Here is a 22,751-nt window from a genome sequence, read left to right on the forward strand (position 1 = left end):
TCTCAGTTTAGATTTGTTTCATTGTAGCTTAATTGAGGGCTCCTTGTCTTTTAAAGATGGAATCAAGTAGATAAAAAATGCCTAACTAATCTTGTAATTTAATTTTACGTATTATTATCATAGCAGTTAAGCAGTTTTGCCAAAATAGAATACTTTCATATCGCCAAGTTACTTTGTTGAAAACAGTGAAGAATTCCAACAGTCTTACTGTTGTCAGATCAAAAGAATTGTATTAAGGTACTGCTCCTTCATTATTCGGCCTCTTTTTTAGGTCTTGCTGAAATGGTCAGATAAATATTTAATATACCTCCATATTTGTCTTACAGTAATTGCTTGTCAAGTCCTCAATTAAGCTTAAATCTGTATAAATTTGTTATCAAACAATTTAGTATTTTAAAAGTTTATCTTTTGACATAAATTTGATAGCCAAATTTAGCTAAACAGCTTTTATTGTTCTAGGTGATTTTCATTAAGTTCTGTACTTCAAATGTGCACTTTAATTCAAAATGGCTGCCATCTCCAGCTAGGAGTGAGGCTGAAGTCAGTCAAATCGCAATTAGCAGCAATCATTTTCCTCACTTTGCATTGGCAAAAGAGAGTCTGTTCCCAGGAGAGTTCTCTCTGGGCTCAAATGCAGCTACTAACAGGTGACGATAAGAGAGGCAGAGTGAGACAGTACAACAAACATCGTGGAGACAGAAGGAAGGAACAATCTATTAAGGGATGATATGGGAAGCAACAGTTTAAAAAATGAAAAAAAAAATGCAAAAGGCAACCTGAGATTTATAGTAGAAATTGCCAATGCAAAGAAAGAAGCATAAAGAATAAAAAGTAGAAAGAAAATTAAGAGAAAAAGGGGATGAGAGAGAGTGAATTGGAGGAGGAGGTGGTTGGGGAAAATAAAGCAAGCATTTGAATAGAGCAGCTGCATATCTGGTCTTATTAAGGGAAAGAGATGAGGATGGAATGACTATTTTTGCTTTTTCGGGGAATAGGGAAGTTTTTCTCTCAAATTTAGAAACAGTTGGCTATATATGTATTTTAGGATGACACTGATTCTGAGAAGAGCAGACAAATGGAGAACACATACCCCAAGCTGTCCAACAAACTCCTGAATAAAAAGGCACAAATCTGTTTTTAAATTTCAGGATCTTTAAGCTGTTTATGGGATGTTAAGAGGTCTGCCATTATAGAATCATAGAATAGTTTGGGTTGGAAGGGACCTACAAAGGTCATCTAGTCCAACCCCCCTGCAACAAGCAGGAACATCTTCAACTAGATCAAGTTGCTCAGAGCCCTATCCAACCTGACCTCAAACATATCCAGGGATGGGGCATCTACCTGTTCCAGTGTTTCACCACCCTCATCATAAAAAAAAAAATCTTCTTTATGTCAAATCTAAATCTACTCTTTCAGTTTAAAACCATTCCTCCTTGTCCTATCATGTTTTTATATATCCTATTATGTTTTTACATTTCATGTTTGGAAAAAAAAAAAAGAAGAAGAAGACGATGTCCAAACCAAGTGTTCACTATTTGACCTGATATTCAAGTTTTGTCCAGTCTTGCTGTCCCTCCCTGTGCCAGTGGTAGAGCAAAGCAGCCACCTTTGTCACAGACTGTTCTTCAGCTTCAAATGGTAGCCAAGTGATCCTGGGTTCTGGTTACATTTCTTCAGGTAAGTATTATTCACAGCCATTATTACTCCTCATGACCTCATAGCTTTATCCTAAATGCAACTAGCATATTCTTCCTACTCCAAAGCAAAAAAAAAAAAAAAAAAAAAAAAACAGAAATTGCACAAATCACATAATCCTAGGAATAAAACCAGCTTCCCTATTTACATTTGTAACATTTAGGAATAAATACAGAAAACCTAAGCATTTGGTTAGTCCAGCTGATCAGTGCTCTAGCCAATAGATAATGCACTTATTCCAGACCAAGATTAGGAACCAGAAACACTAATATCTAATATTGCTCTTACATTTCATGAACAGCTGTAATTGGGACAGTGTATATTAGGTTCTCTTCCAGGAAGTCATGCTTGTATGTACATCCAGGAGTTCTCAGCCATGCAAGCAAAACTGAATTTTATGGTTCCAAGGATAAGTACAAAATAAATTTTCTGGGACAGGATGTCAGCATGATGCCTCCTTCCTACCTACTTCTATACATACTTCCTGTAAGGAACAGTTACTTCACTGTAACTACTTTAGCATTCCTGTTTATGATATTTGTAGCAATTAGAAAATAAACAGCACCCTCCCTACTCTATACTTATAATACAGCTTACAAGTCCAATTCTCAATATTTTATACACATTCTTACAACACTTTTCTCTCAACAAAGACTCTAAAAACCAGACTGATTTTTCCCTAGCTAAGGCAGCACAGTCAAAGAATCCAGTATATTCACTAAAGTCTCCTTCCTATTCTGTGTCATCTCTATAGTAATGTATATCCACCATGCAAATGCTGCTTGTCTCAACCAGGAACAGATGTCGGTTGATGCAGCTCTACAGTCTTGGGGTTGGCCCCGTAAATGACTACCTTGTACAGCAACTGCTGTATAACAAAGTTGTAATTTACACAATGTATCAGGGACTAGTTACATGTAACAAAACTTATTACAAGAGCTATTTATCAAAAATATACATACATATGTATTTATATATAACCTGAAAATTCAAAGTTGATCTTTACTAACCAACCTTCCCAAGAATCTGGAATGTCACAACTGCCTCTGAAAAGTAGGATCTCACCCTTTGGTTGGAGAACGTGACATTATGCAGAACCTTTACATGCATGCAAATATGCATACACTTGGACTGTGAAGTAAGAATGGGAGACAGACACCCGTGGTGGAAGGCAACTTCTCTCCAGGTGCTATCCACCTCTTTGTTCTATAAAGGCTTTTCAGCTTCTAAATTTCCAGTTTCACAGACTGTGATACTTTGTATTGACTTCAGAACACATAACAAATTTTAAAAGCACTTTAGAAGGACTTTTTTCCCATTAGGAAGCATGCCTACAAACTGAAATGAGAGCGTTGCAATTACCACCAGCCGTCCCATGCCTCACCCCACTTGCACACAGAAGCCAGCGGCCACCAGGCCTCCATCGAGCACGATGGGCCACTCACAAGGGCGCCGGGTGCTTGTCATTGCCAATAAACCCATAGAAACGGATTAATTTCCCTTCCGCCGTGCCCGACACCGCCCTCGTCGGCAGACTAGCCGGGGGAGGCACCTGGCAAGGTCCTCTCTTCCCTCGGGCCTCTCCGCCCCAAGCGCAGGTCCCGAGGAAGCCGGCCGAGCAGGGGGCGGGAGCCGCCTGCACCTGTTCGGCAAGCGAGGGAATGGCGGGGGTGCGCAGGAGGTTGCTCCTTCCCCGAGGGGGCCCCCACACCCTGCGTGAACGGGGAGATTGGCAGAGGAGGAGGCGGCCCACTCTCTCCCTCCCTCCCTCCGCCCGTGAGGGACGGCCGGCGGCGGGACGGGGCTTGCGCCGCTCCCCTAACCAGACGCGGAGGACAACGGTCGCTGCGCGAGGAGGCGGGCGGTAGCGCGAGGGCCCTTCCCACTCCCCCACCCCTTCGGGCCCTCAGGAACCTGGGCGGCAGCGGGAGGGGTGACAGCCGCTACAGAGGGTGCCGGGCCGGGTACTGAAGTTCCCCCCGCGTACGCCGCCGCGTTCCCCTACCTGCCCCGCGCGCGGTGCCGGGCAACGACTACGCGACTGCGGCGAGGAGAAGCATAGGGAAGGGAGCGGCACCACAGGCAGGGGAGAGGGCGGGGGGTGCGTCCCGCTGGACCTTTAAACTGCCGGCGGCGGCAGAACTACACTTCCCAGCGTGCTGCGGAGGCCGCTGCCGGCTCTCTGGCGCAGGCGCGCTGCGCCGAGTGGGAGGTGGCGACGGGCGTTGTGGCTGTGCTCGGCAGTGACCTCACAGAGGCGTCGTCGCTGCGTCTCACCCTGGCAGTGCGGCGGCCTGGGCCGCGTACCTTCTGCGTGCGGTTCTGTCCTGCCTCAGCGATCGGCCCTCCGCTTCGTCCCCGCCTGTTGAAGGAGGGGCTGCCCCGGCTGCCTCGCGGGAGGGCGGTTTCGCTGCCTTTCCTCTCGCTTCCTTTCCCCCACCGTCACACGCGTGACGCGCGACTTCGTCGACACCGGGGCCGCCTTTGTCAGGCTCCGGGCCCTCGGCTAGGCCCACTCCCCCCCGGAGCCATGTCCGAGCAGACGGGCTTGGCCCTGCCGCAGACCATGGACAGGTACGGGGAGGGCCCGGTGCTGGCGCACAGCGGGAGGGAACCCTCGGGGCAGGCGTGAGAGTCCCCCGCCTCTCCCTGGCTGCCCACGGGGGCGGTCCCGCGCTACCCGTGGCGTATTTCGGGCTGGCGAGTCGCGGGGGGGAGGTTGCCGTGGGCCGCTCCGGCGCGGGGAGCCCCGCAGCCGTTGCTGGTGGGAGGCCGAGGCGCGGTGGCGGGGTCCGGTTTCACTTTTTGGCTTCTGGAAACTTTGGTGGTCCGGGCGAAGTCATGGAAGCTCTGTCGTAAATCAGAGCAAGGGACCGCGGGCACCAGCGTGGTATCTGCGGCGATGTGTGGGAGGGTGGCTCTGGCAGCGTTGGGGCAGGAGGCGGTGTGTCAGGGCTGACACGGGTCCTGGGCAGAGAGTTGGAGGTCTGCAGAAGGCTGTCCGGTTTCTGTGGTTCTTAGAGATACCGTAGGCGTGGAAAGCATTGACATGGACGTGAGACAAGGCACCAAAAGATGACCAAAGCTTAATTGGCGTTGTGTGTTTTGTTGCTGGTTTAGGATCTTTGAAGAAAGCCTACCATTGTGTTTTGGAGTGCTGTTAAAAGTACAACCTAAAAAAGTACTTTGACTTAAATGTAGGGGAGGAAAGATGCTTACTAATTCTTAAATTATTATTACACTTGTTTTCTCTTTATGTTTTTATTTGGATATGTAGCACTTTCACCCTGTTCTACTGAGGCTTTACGGTTTCTTATGCATAATTTTGAGTCATCCAGGAAGCTGTTAAGACCTGCCCCTGTAAACAATGAAAACACATCGATAGCCTGTTATTGCAGGAGTTGTGATAGCCTAGTATCTGGGAAGGTGGGGACCCAGAAGGAATCAGGCTTCTATTGATGAACCTGTCAAGCTTTTATCATAAGAAAGCAAAAAAAAAAAACCCCAAACCCCACAACCCAAAAACCCACAAAAAACACAACCCTGGTGTTTTTCTCCTTTCCAGGTCACCTCTAAGGAAAGAGGATTTAGGAAAATACAGGCTGTCATCAGGCAAGTGATGGAGATATAAACTATGTGAGGCAGGGGCAGAACTTATGCAGCCTGGAAGGTGAGGATGAGAAGTTTCAGCTTGGTGTAGAAAGAGAACAAAAGCGAGTTGGGGAGGGAGGGAAAGTTGTTTGTGGTTTAGAAAAACTGAAGAAGTGAGAGATGACAATGGGATGATTTAGGCTATAACTTAGAATAATGCCTGTCAAGGAGGCTAGCAGCCAGGAACCGTAAGTGCATTTCCAAGAAGTAACAGGAAGGAGGTAGATTTTTAGAAATACTATCAGGAAAGTATTTAATTTTATATACTTTCTGCGAATGCAGGGAATAAAAGGAAAGAGTTAAGGAAGCCAAAAAGAATTGGGAGGAGGATAATAGAACTATTGTGTGGGAGAGGGGGGGAAAAAAAGAAAATATCAGCAAGAGTGCTGCAGAATCAGTTCCTCTGAAACTAAAAAAAAAGTATCTCATCTTCATCCTGAAGTTTGTAGTCCAGTAATACATAATATTTTATGTTTTGGAGTTCGAGGAAACTGTGATATTCTGAGTGGATTCCCTACTGTCTATGGCTGTTATACTATGAAGTCCTAGTTCACCCTTTTGGGAAATGGCTGTAAAGGTGGTGTTTATGATCTGTGTTGTGAACAACTGTTAAATTAAACAGTTAATTAAAAAAGGGAAATTAGTTAACTAGTGGTCAAACCAGTTTACTGTTTTTCAATTGTTATGTGTAATGGACATGTAGGTTTTGATGCACACTTAACATTCTTGTATCCTTTCAGCTTTGTGAAACTGTAGTTTGTATCTCTGGCCCTTTTCAAAGACTTTTTCCAGTAAACTTGGAGTATCATCTAAAACAACTGGAAAGTGTCCCTGACTTCCTTAATAACAGTAGGGAAAAAGTTTTAAGTACCTAGGTAGTGTAAAAAGAGGTATGAAGAGAGACTGCGGCTTTCGTATGAGAATTGATTGGGTTAAGTATAAGAAACTTTAAAAACAGTAGTGTGATAAATAGTGAATGGAGTGGTAAGAAGGAGCCAAGTATTTAGGATTTGAATTTAATTCAGAGTGTAGTGCAATACCAATAGAAGGATTTCAGAGTAAGCAAGATCTCAAAATGCAGACAGTGTGAATAATTTTTCAGTTATGTATTGGGTTTATGGAGCGGGGTTACATTGGAAGGAACCAATTTTTATTCATCTGCTATTTCTGAAGGTCATACGTAACTGTTTTCATGTTGTATGTAGTGATGACGTAGCCTCAGTCTTCACTAGCAAGTGCTCTAGCCACACTGCCCAAGTCGCAGAAGGCAATGGCAGGGACTGGGAGAATGAAGAGCCACCTGCTGTAGGTAAAGATCATGTTTGAGACCATCTAAGGAACCTGAAGGTGCACAAGTCCACAGGACCTGATGACATGCATCCACAGGTCATGAGGGAACTGGCAGTTGAAGTTGCTAAGCCACTGTCCATCACATTTGAGAAGTTGTACCAGTCTGGTGAAGTTCCCACTGACTGGAAAAGGGGAAACATAATCCTCTTTTTTAAAAAGGGAAAAAAGGAAGGCCCATGGAACTACAGGCTGGTCAGCCTCACCTCTGTGGAACAGATCCTCCTGGAAACTATGCTAAGGCACATGGAAAATGAGGTGATTGGTGACAGCCAACATGGCTTCATTAAGGGCAAGTCATGCCTGGCAAATTTGGTGGCATCCCTCGATAAGGTTAAAGCATTGATGGATAAGGGAAGTGCAACTGATATCATCTACCTGGACTTGTGCAAACCATTTGACGCTGTCCCACATGACATCCTTGTCTCTAAATTGGAGAGACATGGATTCGATGGATGGATGGCTCGGTGGATAAGGAGTTGGCTGGATGGTTGCACTTAGAGTTATGGTCACCAGCTCGATGTCCAAGAGACCAGTGACAAGTGGTGTTCCTTGGTCAGTATTGTGTCAGGCACTGTTTAACATCTTTGTTGGCAATGCTGACAGCGGAATTGAGTGCACCCTCAGCAAGTTTGCTGATGACACCAAGCTGTGTGTTGTGGTCGATGTGCTAGAGGTAAGGGATGGCATCCAGAGGGACCTTGACAGGCTGGAGAGGTGGGCCTGCGCAAACCTCATGAAGTTCAACAAGGCCAAGTGCAAGGTCCTGCACACGGGTCAGGGAAATCCCAAGCACAGCTACAGGCTGGGTGGAGAATGGACTGAGAGCAGCCCTGTGGAGAAGGACTTGGGGGTGTTGGTGGACAAGAAGCAAAACATGACCCAGCAATGTGTGCTTGCTGCCCAGAAAGCCAACCATATCCTGGGCTGCATCACAAGAAGCATGACCAGCAGGTCAAGGGAGGTGATTCTGCTCCTCTAGTCTACTCTTGTGAGACCCCACCTGGAGTACTGCGTCCAGCTCTGGGGCCCCCAGTACAAGAAAGACATGGAGCTGTTGGAGTGAGTCCAGAGAAGGACCACAAAGATGATCAGAGGGCTGGAGCACCTCTCCTTTCAAGACAGGCTGAGAGACTTGGGGCTGTTCAACCTGGAGAAGAGAAGGCTCCAGGGAGATCTTATAGCAGCCTTCCACCACCTGAAGGGGCCTACAGGAAAGCTGGAGAGGACCTGTTCACAAGGGCATGGAGTGACAGGACAAGGGGTAATGGCCTTAAGCTGCAGGAGGGTAGATTTAGATTAGATATCAGGAAGAAATTCTTCCCTGTGAGGGTGGTGAGGCACTGGAACAGGTTGCCCAGAGAAGCTGTGGATGCCCCCTCCCTGTAAGTGTTCAAGGCCAGGTTGGATGGGGCTTTGGGCAACCTGGTCTAGTGGAGGGTGTCCCTGCCCATGGCAGGGGGGTTGGAACAGGATGATCTTCAAGGTACCTTCCAACCCAAACCATTCTATGATTTTATGATCAAGATAAACCTTCGCTATCTCACCTTAGGAGACATAACCCGTGAATGAATCATCTGTATGGATTCTGAGGGGTTGAAATGCCTCTTCTATCCTGTTATCTTTATTGCTGATGACAGTTGTTTTCCTAGGTAAGAGGAAAAAGTACATATGCAAAAGCTTAAAAGTAACTGTAAAAAGATTATAACTTAACAGAAAGTGCATACTTTTAAATCAAATTCAGATCTCTTAGTGAAGGATGCAGAAAATAGCTTTTCAGTGAATAAGACTTTAATTTGATTCTAAAGGAGAGAAAAAAATAGTTTCTCTTGTTTCCAATAGCTAGGTGGTCACACTGAGAGTGGTGATGTACTGTTGTATCAGCAGCGAAGTGTTGCTGCAGATCTGAATGTACGCATTGCTTTGTATACAAGGGTCAGTGCTCTTATAGCAAGTTCTTTAATTATGTATTTGTGAAAGAGGACAGGTGGCTGCTTCTCTTGACTCTTAGATTGTATGTTTGTATGACTTAGTGGGTTGGGTTTTTTTCCTTAATAAAGCAATTTGGATTTCTGCAGTGTAAGGAGTGTCTTAATAGCATCCCAACATTGTTGGGATTCTTCTTTCTTTTATGTATTTTGTGCTCTATCCTCCTTTATTTTCCCTGCATAATTTCAGTCTGGAAGCAAATCACACATTTGTAACAAAGAGGATAAACAGCTGTTAAGTTGTAAGGAGTTTATTACTTGAAATTTCTAGCTAGGGATTTTATACTTACCTGAAGGATTGGCTACAGCATAAATGCAAGAAGCACGACAAGTAGACATGACCATGAAGTGACCCTACATTCTGGAGTTCTCTCTTCTCTGCAGCATTTAGGAAACTAATCCAGATGATTACCATGATCCTTTCTGGCCTCAGAATTGGAATTTCCATCCCTCTTGGACCTTTTTTTCTTCTAGCTCATGTTTAAATAACAGGCCTAGATAATAGTCTTAAAATACTGTCCTTTTATGCATACAGAATTCTTTGCAATCTGTGCTAAAGCACCATATTCCTGGATTAATGTGTGTACTTGAAGACAGTGCTTAGTGGTCTGTCTAAATGGTGAGGTTTTATTACTTTTTAATCCCTTTATTCATGTTGTTTTAATGCATAAATTATAGGATGATAGGAATTTCCATTAAAAAATTTAAATTATGTGGCAGTGGTTTTTTATATGCTGTTAGTCAATGTAGAAACATTTGTCAAGATTTATTTAAATAAAATTGCCAGATTAAATGAAAATGTCTTAGAAATTATAGCTATTACTCTATTGAGTGCACAGGGCAAACTCTACTTGAAAGTCAAGCCTCATGCATTTGTCAAATTTTAACAGGCAGAGGACATTTAATATGCTATACATATTTTTAATGTAAAAGCATTTTTAAGGAAATACCCAGAAATATTATATTCTGAATGGTATTAGGACGTTGAACCTTTATATAATTCTTGTGCCTAGTATGCCAAGACCATAAACTGAGTCAGTCCTTCTTGTGTTGTCAAATATAACTTTGAAAATACACAAAAAACTTAGTCTTTTGTGGACTTTTTTCCTGTTTCCTATTCAGTTAGGTCCTATAAATTTTGTGTCTCAGCACTGTTTGACACCAGTTCTTCCAATTCAGCACTTCTAGTTGTTTCTTCTAGCTGCCCTGTCTAGAACCTGTCATAACAGGTATTCTGGATTCTTAATGCATTTTTCAAACTTTTGCATTCTTCTGGGTAACTTTGAAGATAAGATATTGAACTTTCAGATTTTGGTGCTCTATTTGATTAAAAACGTAATCCTTTAAATACTTAGTATTTTTCCTGTGTCATTTGCTTGTCAAATACAAGTTGACTTTACCCCTTCTATTTTTTATAGTTATGTTTTTAAGCAGAACTAATGCATAAATTCAGTTTGGTTTTAAGTTATGTCTATGGCTACATCTTGTCAGTTTGCTATTTTATAGCTTTCTGTAATAGCTTGCATGCTATTGCCAGGACATTGGTTGGCTGTGATCCTGTACCTATTTAGGCTTCTTACAGAACACTTGACTGGGTCTCACCAGAGTTGCTCTTAGAAATACATAAGAGAAAACAAAAATAGTAACTATTTATCTTGCTATACAGTCTTTTTAGTTGTTGGTTGAGCAATCTCTTTCTGAAGTGACACAATTTGAAAAATAGTTATTAAATATGTACTTACCATAATGAAGTCAGTGGCAAGCCCATGTTGATAGAAAATCTAGACGATGTAAAAGTTTGATTAAAAAATTGTTACTTTTGTCATAAAATATATCATCAGATGGTCTCTGATTTATTTGTTTGTGAAGATAATCTGGTCAATCTGCTGTCTTTGAAAAACCCCAAATGCTTAGCCACATATCAGCTTTTTCCTAGCTATGTCATTGCCAATATCTACCTTAACGTGAGCTGTAATGCAAAAACGTACTCATATTTTTAAGCTTTAATATCTTGACTTCAGTTTTGATTATGTGTAGATTGCTCTTGTAATTGGTTATACCAAGGGTTCAGAATGCTGGGGTTTTATTTTTTAGGGTTATTTAAAACATGTTCTGTCATAGTGATTTGTGGTACTCCTTATACTATCTAAATTAAAGACAACTCCTGCTCCCTCCTTCCCATATATTTGCTAGCTGGCCGGAACATGGTCACTTTTGCCTTGTTTTTTCAGTATTCAAAGATATTAGTCAAAACGTGATAGATAATCTGTTGAGGGCTTGTTGATGCTGAAGAATCAGTGTAGCAGTAATTTTCGCATGGTTTAAATTTTTAATTAGCATGCTTTATTTTCTGAAGGGATAGTAGTTGGTTGAACTGTGGGGGATATGCAGCCCTCCTTGACAGAAACTAGAACAAGATCATATGACTGTTTTGTCCTCTACCCATGCCATTCCTTATTTAAAGGAGATAAATTGCACATAGACCTTAACAGCAATTAAAAGATAAAATGTAGAATTATAGTTTGCCGAAGAAATTACTTGTAACAATTTTCCTCTCTTGATAATATAACTAAATTTTCTCTTTGCCAGAGCACTGATTTGTCAGAAAAATGCTAGCAATTCAGGTTCAAAGTTGCAAAATAGCAAATTCATGGTGTGTTTATTTCAGTTTTCTGAACTATCATCTGATTCCATGGTAACTTTTTTTTTAAGGAAAAAAACCGTATGCAATGTTGTTGTATGTAATTTTCAGTTGTTCCTTTCATTCCATGTGCGTGTTGGTATGAATCTTTTTCTTTCCTCTTTGGAAGTGTGGGCACTGATGTAGGTTTATTTGGACAATTAACTGTTTATACTTTAGTAACCAAAGACATGGGTTTGGATTAATACCTTAATGCTACAAGGTAGCCAATGTAATTACTGCAATGTAGTCCTTGATTCAAGACCTTTATTCTGAACTGCTTAAACTTGTAGTGGATGTTGTGTGCTGTGAATAATCTCACTGACTGAAGTTGATATGAGTATATCTTTGTAGGAGTGAAGTTCAAGCGGGTAAGATTTGCAGAGTAATAGACAACATCAAACATTTGTAGGATTTATGTAGTATTTTTACATTTCACAAACTACTTACTCTGTCTGCAGTTATTCAGTCTGTTAGTTGTACTTGCGCTGATTAAGCACGCCTCTATATGTGGTCTACCTGAAGGAATTGTGTTTTTTCTATACAACACAGTTAAACTCACTTTTTTGAAAGAAGGCTTTCCCTGGCTTCTGGTCGAAGTCTTATCAGCAACTAGAAGTACCTCGTTTTCTGTTCCTCTAGAGTAGGTTGTGCATGCTTGGAAAGAAGAGAGTATAAGAATATAGAATGGACTGTGCTGGGTTAATCTCTACCAGAAAGGAAACAAGGTGTTCTTCCCTGTCTTTACCCCAACTGATTGGAAGCTGATGTTGATACAGCGAGGAAAAAGCAAAATTATGTATATCTTAAAGTGAGTTTGAAGAATGAAAGTTTGAAACAGTAATAACTTTCTAATAGCTTGACTTTTTCATTATTGCTTCATCCCAGGGACATCCCTTGCTATTTCAATTCTCTTTATGCTGAAGGTTCTGCATAGATTGAGTTCTTCACGTGTCTTCTCAGAAAAGATGGTTAGTGAAGACTGGTTGCAGACCCACAGAATGCCTTTTGCCCATCTGTAGTATAAAAGTGTCAGCATGTTAGTTTATAAACTGTCTTAACCTTTTGACTATCATCTTACATGCATTATATTTCCATATTTGACATCTGCTTTGATATGCTTAGGAACAAAACATACATGCTGCTTAACTGTTAACTTATACCTGCAGACAGTAGGCAATTATTCCTCCTATTTCAGTGTGGAGAAACTCGTGAGAGACTATATCATTTTTGGTATGAAAAATCTTGGTATTCCATGCATGACATGAGCATATTGTGCTGGAGGTACCACTACAGGAGGTACAGTCCACTAATACCTTCTGGCAAATCTGCACTTAACTTTTTTAGCATCTGCTCTGAAATCTGTACCTAGAAGTTAAGATGACTTTTTGTCTAGTTGGACTGGAATTTTGTTTTTTCCTTTTTTAAGTTTGGTTTGGGTTTTTTTTTTTTTTTCTTCTCCAGGTGTTTTAATGCTAATATGGGTTCTTTTTGTTGATAGCTTTCAATGAAAGCACCTAGGCTCAGGAGTTTTGTGACAGTGATTCTGGGGAAAGGATTATACACCTCCTGCCTATTGGAAAAATTCCAGTAAAAATCTCCACTTTTAAATGCTGGTTTAAAAAAAAAAAACCAAACCGTTGTACTGAATTTATATTAAATCTGGGACTAGCTGTTCATTTGTTTATAATTTTAAACCTTAATTATCTTGACTGATTAAGATAAAAATGAAAATTAAACTGGCATGCTATATAACAGTTTCCCTATAATAAGGGCCAGCCATGGAATCTTGGCATGTACTTTGTTTGGACACAACTCTCACAGGAAATAAACCTTTTTTGGATAAGTGTAGTTAGCATTTCTATGCTTTTAGGTGATTGATTGCCAATAAGCATTACAAACTAGTGTTCTCAGTTTATTTATTTGTGCCTGTTTCTCCCTTTGGTCATGCATTTCTTCTTCATCGTGTACATATTAAAAGAGAATGTTAATACAGTGTGAAGGTAGTGAATAACAGAGTTATTATGGACAAGAGGGGCTGGCATTCAGTGATTGATTTATTTTTAAAGCCATTTTAGTATAGTAGTTATTTTTTCAGTCTTTCTAGAAAAAAGATCAGACCTTCTATTTTAAAGCGGTAATATTGTCTTTACATTGCTTGTTCGTCTCTCCTCATTTGTTTCTCCTGTTATAAATACCTTCTCTTGAGATCTGAATATGTTTGTCTAGAAGTGGATATTTTATATTGAACTAAAATGTGCCAACATAAGTTAGCCTTCTGTGAAGGATATAATTACAGAAGGCCATGTGCTGAGTGCTTGTGACTGTTCTACTGGTGAGTCATGCAGTCAATTCTACAGAGTGCCGAGGAGAGTTACTTAATGTTATGATCAGGCACCTTGGCGTTTTGTTCGTATTTATTCAGAGTAAAGACACTTCCAATTTTTCAATATCTGCCACATTTGAGTGGTTTTGTTGTTCTTGAGGTATTAATGTCCCAAGAATGTCTCTTCTTGGTATTTAAATTTTTCTTTGTGATTTTTTTAGGTCTCAAATCATTCAAGTTTTATTATGTATATTAGGAGGATATAAGATGACTGACTTCAGTAGAGCTTTTTGGTTTGTTCTCTTATACTGTAAATTCTCTAATAAAAATAGAAGTTAAAAGCTGAGAATAACTTGAGTAATAGTGTCTGTTATATAAACTTTAGAGTTCAAAGCAGTTTGCTTGCTTTGGAGTCTTCCTGCCAATGTTTGCAGTTTTAGGACTACACTTCCTATTTTTCTTCTCTTTTCTTTGGAAGAACATAGCAGAAAAAATGCCTGCTCTGTATGGTCAATTTAACCATGAATCTCTGTAGGCACACATAATAAAAAACTCGAACTTTAATTTCATAGTTACCTTGCCTGAGAATGGAATGTAAAGTGAGTAGCCAGAAGTTTGGTTTCTAACAGATTAAGTCTATGCTAATATGTTTACTTTTGTAGCTAAAGATATTGTGCCTAAAGATTAATTTGTATTTTTACATTGTGTCATAGTGGAAAATTGTTGCAGGAGATTGAGTTCACATAATGCAGACTGTGAATGGAAGGTAACTTTGTGTTTCTTGTCTTTCATCTTTTGCTTGTCCCAGCAGCAGTTAAATGTCAAGAGGGTTACAGTTTTAGACATGTCAAAGTTGGTCTAGTCTGTATGTATGTTGCTCCTGATACTTGTAAGGTCTGTGATCTACTCTGTACATGTACCACAAATATTTTTGTGATGCAACTCTCTTCCCCTTTCCCTCAGTGCAAAGTAACATTGTTTAATGCTAGTTTAATACAAACTACATATTTTTATCTTCTTTTTGAGACTGGGAATTGTATTTAACTTTCCAGTTTAAAATAGCAGATTAAAACCATCTTGATACCAATCTTTGAAAACACAGATATGGTTAGTACTTGATTAAGGAAGCTAATCAGTAAATGTTAACCTTCTGTTATGGAAAAGTAAATCCTCCAGGAGATACAAAGGACTAAGTCTTGTTATCTCTTGCTTAGAACTTGAAGGAATAAAGGTTGAATTCATTCGAGTCAACCAAACACTTGCTTTAACTTACATCTTGAATAATAGAGGAAAACCGTATATAGTTATTGCTCATTGAATGGCACAGCTAATTACAGAATTCTGACAAAGCAATGAAGCAGTTGTGCAGTGATTCCTAACCGGAGCTTATTGGTCTGTAGGCAGCATTTTCCAGCAAGCAGTATACTGTAAGCAGAATTGTTTTGATGTCAAGGTTACCCTCAATGCTAATATTTTAAAATTCTTCAATAATGTTAGGAAGTTGTTTCTTCGTAAACAGAGACACAAAGTATGCTACAACACTCTAAGATACTGCTATAGCTTAATTATATATACAAAAGATTCCCCAGTCCATGCTCCCAGAAAACAATCTCCCGGGTTCTAGATCAATTTTCTGCTGCCTGCTCTGTGATATTCCTCACGCAAATCTTCCTCTATCCTCTATTTATAAACTGTGGTCATTTAGTGTTAATAAGTTGGAGAGCCAAATGAGTCATTTTCTGTGCACTGTTCTGGATTCAATGTTTGTTGTTTGGGGTTTTTTCCATCAACATTTTGTATGCATTGGTTTAATGTGTCACTGTCTAACTGGAGAGGGTGTTGACTGAGCTACTGAAAACAATGATGCAAGTGCTCTTTTTTCTTAAAAAGAGTAGGATTCAGGTCATGATGACTGCGATCAAAGGTACAGTTGAAGATACTTTTCCCAGGAGGCCTCGAATGACTGAAGTTAGATATAGTTACTTGTTTGTTATACTTTTATTGTCTGGCAAGTAAATCCAATGTATCAGAAACTATGGAGACAGTCAAACACCAAAATTTAGCACATGGTGAAATGTGTAATGTCCCTAGGGAGTTAGGACTGCTGTAAGAATTTAATAGTAGATTGCAGATGAATTACAGCAAGAATGGCTTTTAAAACTACTTTGAGGTCTGAACCTGCCTTCCTTTGCTAAATCTGGCAGTGTTGCTAGAACTAAGACAATTTATTTTTTTTATCCTCAAATAATAATCTATCCTCCTTTAAATAATCTTATTTGTATATGAATCAGTTCAGCTTGTCAGTAGTTGGGTGTCTTACCTTCCTACTAGGTCATGTTATCTGTTAGAGAAGACTATGTGTAGTCGTCTTGCCATCTAGAGTTCTCACAGTATCTTGAACATGCTAGCAGCTTTTCTTTCTTCAGCCAGGGTGAATATTAGTATATGAATTCTAGCTGATCAAGTCTCTTCCTACTCCAGTTATACCTTGACATTATGCTGCTCTGCAACTGGACACTGAGAGAACCTAAGACTTAGAGGAATTTCTTCTGGTTTTCATTTTCCTTATCAGGAGGAGCTTTCAGACATACTGCTTTACAATTTGGAGATTATTACAGGCAATTAATACATAATTAAGATGTTTAACATTCAAGGAACTATAGCCTCTAAACATAATTTGCTAGTTGCTTTCTATCTCTGTTACGTTCTATGTTTGTGATTATTGTGTCAAACAATACTTAAGAAAATGTTTTCCCTATATAATATGCTATCTGTATTATAAAAAAAAAATTATTAAGCATTTAAGACATTAACTTAATGCTATTGGAATTTTTTAGTGTTTTCTATGTGTGTATATACTTGACTACTTGTTCAGCTCTTCAAGGCATGTTTCAGTTTTGAAAGTAAATTGTTTCGTATGTTCTTTGGGGGTTGTTTTGAGTTTGTTTGGTTTTCCTTTTTCCACTTGGTTTTAGTTACACTTTTATTTTTCTTCCTAAACATGATGGTAGGAATCAGCGTTACTGCCTCCTCGCAGGTACTTAGCTTACATTGTTAGAGTTGTATGCCAGGCTGCTAATGTATAATAATAACAGTTTAATTAGTAAAATGTGTAATGTTTTAGTAATAAGGTGCTTATTGTATGAGTAATAGTTTTACCTGATTTGTCCTTTGCACATCTTCAGGAGGGCCCTGTTCCCCCCCCCCCCCCCCTTAAGAAATAAAGCAACTGTTTATATTGGCAAAGTTCTGTGTATATTTAGATGCTCACAGCAAGGCTACTGATTCTTGGTGACTTCTCAGATTTTCCTTTTGAAAAAGTGAGGATATGATAATATTAAACAAAGCCTTTAAGAGAACTGTATTTTGAAGTCTTTGCAAAAGGCATATGCCTGAATAACTGGTTGCAAAAGTTTAATTTGTCCAGAATGAAAGGTATGTTTTTTTATGGATAGTCTAGGTTCTCTTTGACAAACTAGATGTTAAAGCCCAAGGAGATAGAATAAGAAATCCTCCACAGATTTAGCTGAGTAGAAGCAAAGGCCATAAAAGCCTTGTAAAGCACGATTCAAGCACAATAGGTGGTGGCTGGCAGTCAAAGGTTTAATTTTATCCACAAGCTAGAAAGATGCCAGCAGGATTCTGTGAACTGTCCTTTACTCATATCTCTGCCTTTATATAGTGCAGTTAACTCAAGTGTAAAATAGTTCTCCTTAATTGGAGCTATGATTGAGAATATATAAATAAGTGTAAGTTGAACTTCGGGTGATCACTAGATCTTTCTGGTACACTTTCTAGTTAGTTACTCTGTTTTCTTTTAATATGTTTGACCGACTGCTTATTGGGTTTGTCATCCATGTGCTTTTATTAAAAACCTTCTAAAATCTGATTTAAACAATGCTATCCTGGGGTTAGAGGAAGTCAGAACCTATATATGGATGCCACTTGCGTGGCCATACGTTCACACCAACATTAGCTTGATATTCTTTATTTAACCTTTCCCTGCTGTTTCTAATGAAAGCACTACTTTTGTAGTAAAGGCTAGTTATTATTGTTTCTAGATTATCATCAGCTTCTCCTTAACTCAGCATTACACCCTATCCTTGATGACTAGGCACAGCAGAATTGGGTATTTGGTCAGATAACTTTCAGGAACTTCCTTTCAAGATTTTAGACTTCGTTTCAAGGTGACAGCATGTTTTCTAGTTGAACAATCCAGGCTGGCATATGGTTGCTATGCCATGCTGCCTTAAAAAGGATCTGCAGGAGTCATGATTGAGCATCTAAGACTACTATTTTTGCACTGGTATCTCTGTTCCTCACTCTGTGTGTGTTTGATTTAATTCCCCCCCCACCCCAGGACAGTGTAAGGATTTTTTTGAGTTTGTTAGAGCTTGGTTTGAAGGTAAAAGTATTTTCTGCTCTGTGTGATGGCCAGGAAAATACTGGGGAAAGAGTGGTGCTTCACCTATAATCCTGTTGCAGTCTTCCTCTGCTAACAAACTTCCACCATGGTGGTAGATAGGTCTGTAGGCATTCTGCTGTTGAAGTCTTCAGGATGCTTTAGGATTTGCAGCTGAGTTCATCTCTTCCAGCACTTAATCTCCTCCACAGAGCATGACATAAGCTAGCATTTCTTGGGTTAAGTGGTATTCCCCTCCCTGTATCCTTTATCAGGGATATGTAGGCTAGGCTTGCATTCTGTTGTGACTAGGTAGTGGCCCTCTAGCACAAGAATCTTATTCCTGCTCGTTCCTTCAAACTCAGGAAAAGGAAGTGCTTAGCAGTAGAGTTTGTAGTGTGTTGTTTCTCTTGCTTTTTGAGAGAACGGTTTGCTGTGTTCCCCTACCAAAATTCTAGCCAGCTCCAAAGCAGCCTACCTGTGGTGTATGCTGCTAGGTAACTCCGTTGATTTTTCTGACATCCTAGTCTTCCCACGTAAACATGATCTTATAGTATTTAGAGTGTAGTTGGCAGTTTTAGTGGAAGTTTATCACTATTCATCAAAGATACTTTATCTGTCAGTATAGATGATGCATAAAAAATTGTTACAGAAACTCATGAAAAAGTGCCTCTTCCAAACTGCAGATTTATGGCTCATCCTTTGGAACAATGCCTTTTTATGGCCAGTTATTGGAGTGCTCTCAGTCATTTCTTCCAAGATACATTTTTACCCCTCAGTGCATTGGCTTTCTGCTATCATTTCTGTCAGTGGCGTTTCAGCCTTTTCACTTTTTTCTTTCTGGATGTGAAATTCAATTGCAATAAGCCATTCAGTCACTTACTGCTTAGCAGAACAAGGATGGTTTATTCTGATAGCAAGATATTAGCAAATTCCTGCTGTTTTAAGGGAAAGTGGTGTGCTTTATGATGTAGGAGAAATGCAGAAAAGTTCTCTTAATGAGATCTCTTAGATTATATGAAGGATGTGTAATGAGAGGAAAAATGCTTTTTAACTCATGGCTCCAGTGCGTGTCATGCATATTTGAATTTGCATTTCCCACAGTAAGAGTTAGGTCCTGCTAAACGTCTTGCAAGAATTTTCTTTCTCAGAAGTTTTCTGCTTTTGCTTGCCATTCATTGATGTGTGCCACTGAATGTCGGGGCAGGGGAATTCCAAGACTTTTTTTTTGCGTTTTCTCTTGCAGTACTGAATATTTGAAACCAGTCTATAAAGCAGCTGTGCTCTCCTAGTCTCACAAGTCATCTTCCATTAAGTGTTGTGGACAGAAGGATATCTGCTGGGCTCATGGGGCACTAAAGATTTCTGCAAACTTTTTACTAGTGTATATATCATTAACATATTGCTTTTAAATTACTTTTTTGTATTGCTTACACAGTCGTGTCTAGGTATGTCTGTCGGTATTGTAGATTCTTACTGGTGTGTTGGCGCTGTAACTCCAACCAGGTACAGGAGAGAGTGGCTTTCTTACCGATTAGAAACTCGTGGTTTGGAAAAACCTGTTTTTAGGCAGGCCTTGGCTTTCTAGATTAGTCACACAACATTTGGAGTGTAGGATCTCTAGCCTTTAATGCAACTTTATCTCCATCCATTGTGCTCTTAACATATGCAATGTCCTTAAAAGAGTTTGTCTTTGGTAGAGAAAAAAACAGATGCAACGAATGAGTTATTCTCAGAGTCAGAATAGAATTTTTGAGACCAGAGAGCTTTAGATGCTGGGGAACTGAATCTAAGAGACATTTGTAACCCTATATTCAAAGCTGAAGTAATGATCTTGGCCAGGTTTTTGTGTATGTTTTGTTTTGATTTTTTTTTAAGCCAAGGAAGTGTGGAAAAATACATTAGTATTATTGATTTGGCTCTGTAGAAAGTCATCAAGGAAAAAGGTTTGAGTTTCTATCAGAAACAATGCTTTGTTCTACCTTGTCAGCCTTTTCTATTTCAGGTTATCTGAGTAGCAACCTGATTCAGTGGTAAGAATCGAGGTCATATTTTATTCAGTACAAGAAAATGGAAAATCTGGCAAGAGCCAAGATACTTGTTTTGAAATGGTTTTATTTAGCCCTTTCTGCTACAGCTGTTGTCAATGGAAAGAGATAAAGCTGATGACAGAATACAAGGAATTTACTGTTCATTATTCATGACTTGCTAAACATTTAAGTCTGTAAAGGATTTGGTTATTCTTTTCATGGGTCTTTCAGGTTTTCAGATATGATTGCCTGGATGAAGCAATTCATGAAGACGCATGTTTTTCTTGACTTATGAACCTTAACAGAAAACTTGAACGAAATTAGTCTACAGAGTATTCATGGACAAATTCACTAGTTAAAATTGCAGTGTAGCAAGATTATGTTCATGTGTAAATCTGTCATTATTTGAATAAACTTTCTTTCAATAAAATTCTGTGGTTTGGTGGCATCTGACCTTACTGGCACCCACAAACATAACTAGCTCTATTGTGAAGCCTTTAGTTTAAAAATAAAAATGTAAGTTACAGATTTAGAGCAGTTGTAGACCTAAATAGGATGTGGAATGAATGAGTGAAAGTTTACCTTTAATGCAGCAAAAAAAACCTCAAAGAGGAACAGTTATCAGCGGCATTGTATTGTGTTTTCGTAAAGTAAATTTGGGGTTTCTTGGTGTAAATGGAAAATAAATAAACATTGCAAGAACTTGAGTTCCTTAAGACCTCCTTGATACCAAGCGCAATGAATCAAAATGTCTGCCATGCTTTGTAATACTTCCAAATCTTTGTGGTGGTCTCAGCACTCTCATCTAGATTCTTACTAACTTGTGGCTTGGCTCTTTCCTCCTCCTGCTTATGAAGGTTAATGTGTCCTTTCGTTTAGGACTGCTATAGGTGCATATAGGAACCGTGAAGATGAAAAGAGGGATGGTATTACAGGAGTGCGTAACATAATGATTCTGATTTAAACAGATGTCATGGGGAAGGACAGAAAGAAGCAAAGTCAAACTTTGCCTTTATCTTCCCATTAAGGCATATGGAAGAAACTGCAGTTCTGATTCAAGATGTCAGTCTTCCAAGTGAACAGTCTTCTTGACTGAAAGCTGATGCAGTTCTGGTTTTTGAGCACCACTGTTAAAAATTTACATCTGTACCTACTATAATATGCTCTGTACTTACAACTGGACATGTGGACATGACAGTTATGTTTGGTTTACCTATTGTGAAATATTAAATTGCTTTTCCTGCAGTCTTCCCTGGAATCTGCATCTCAAATTGTGTTCCCTTTCACAACTGTGCCAGCAATAAGTTGCTACAGGCTACCTTCTGTTCTTACACACTTGCAACTTAATTTCGGTATACTTCCACCACAATAAATCAGAAAAAGATTCAGTGCTTTAAAAGAATCTTTTGCAAATATTTTGTAGGCACAGTTATTCCCATTAAAAAAAAATTATTCTTCTGTAGAAAAACATTCTCGGTTTACAAATAGAATACTATCCAAAATAGTGAGGTCTTAAAAGGAAGCTGTTAGCTAAGAATATTTTTCATTACTTGAAGTTTGAGTCTGACGAAATTCAAGTTTCCCTTTGTAGATCCCCACACCTTTTTTCCTCACAGAGGAGTTAAAAACAAAACCAGAACCTTCAACCTGTTCACAAGGGACATCCTAGGGAGAAAATAGTGACCTTTTAAAGGAATTACTGTATTTTTGTTGCTTTGAAAGTGGCTCTAGTAAGAGATTTGCCATTGCTGTGCATATCATTCCCTTCTAAATTTTGTCTAACAAGCTTTATTTATTACAAGCATTGCTTCTGGGGTTTGGGGGGTGTGTGTGTGTGTTCACATTTTGGGTTTTTTTCTTCGAAAGGGTGCAGAGGAAAGAACTTTAGTATGTGTATGTTCAAGTATAAATTCGTCAAGTAAGTTTTCTGACCACTATTTAGCACTGATTTCCCTAAGACAGAATATGACAGTCTGGCAAAATGACTAGAGTTGGAGGGGACTTCTAAACTGTATTTTTTCCTCCCTGGTGCTAACAAAAGTTAGAGATGGGATGCAGAGAGGGCAGACTGAAACAAAAAATAGGGGGAGAGGGAATAAAGGTCAGGAGTAGTTGAGAAGCTGAAACAAGGTAAAAATGAGACTGAAGAGTTTAAAGGGCTAGGAAGAAGGTTTATGACTGACAACAAATGCTAGTGGATGGAGAAGAAAAGCGTCGTGAACCACTGTAACATCCCCACATAGAAACTATAATCGCAATTCTTGAATCTTAACGTTATGTTGTTTAGCAGTGGCAGAGCATTTCTGAGCTTCTTGCTATCTCAATTACTGTCTGTTAGTGGTTACACATAAGAAGTCTTTTACAGTTTCATCTTAATGATGTTACTCAGATTGCTAAAAGAACAAAACTTCAGCATCAAAATAGTGCTGCGAAACTTCAGTTAGAGCATAATGTCTAATTAGATTGTTATCTTGATAGTTAAATTATAGGGATGCTGTTGTCACGCACTTTTATAAAGGTTTAACTGTGATTGCAGTGGCTTATGTGAAATATTTATTTAAAAAAAAATATGTATCAAACCAGATTATATTTGTAGTAAGATCCTTATTTTGTTAGATTCTGGTTTACTATC

At 39.6% G+C, this 22,751-nt stretch overlaps 2 protein-coding genes across 3 annotated transcripts in view; one reads left to right on the forward strand and one right to left on the reverse strand.

The window, feature by feature from the left end:
• Positions 1 to 3,842, reverse strand: part of CPEB3 (cytoplasmic polyadenylation element binding protein 3) — a 96,565-nt gene extending 92,723 nt beyond the window's left edge. Inside the window, exon 1 of one of the 2 annotated variants that reach the window (XM_075758212.1) lies at positions 3,701 to 3,842. The gene's annotated coding sequence lies outside the window, so the exon portion shown is untranslated. The remainder of the gene's footprint in view (positions 1 to 3,700) is intronic. The other variant, XM_075758211.1, reaches the window with a different exon arrangement.
• Positions 3,843 to 4,134: 292 nt separating this feature from the next.
• Positions 4,135 to 22,751, forward strand: part of MARCHF5 (membrane associated ring-CH-type finger 5) — a 34,958-nt gene continuing 16,341 nt past the window's right edge. The window contains exon 1 of the mRNA XM_075758224.1: positions 4,135 to 4,269. Coding sequence (XP_075614339.1) covers positions 4,226 to 4,269 — 44 coding nt within the window. The 5' untranslated portion in view covers positions 4,135 to 4,225. The remainder of the gene's footprint in view (positions 4,270 to 22,751) is intronic.

Source organism: Balearica regulorum, chromosome 7 (assembly GCF_011004875.1).
Source record: "Balearica regulorum gibbericeps isolate bBalReg1 chromosome 7, bBalReg1.pri, whole genome shotgun sequence".
NCBI lineage: Eukaryota > Metazoa > Chordata > Aves > Gruiformes > Gruidae > Balearica > Balearica regulorum.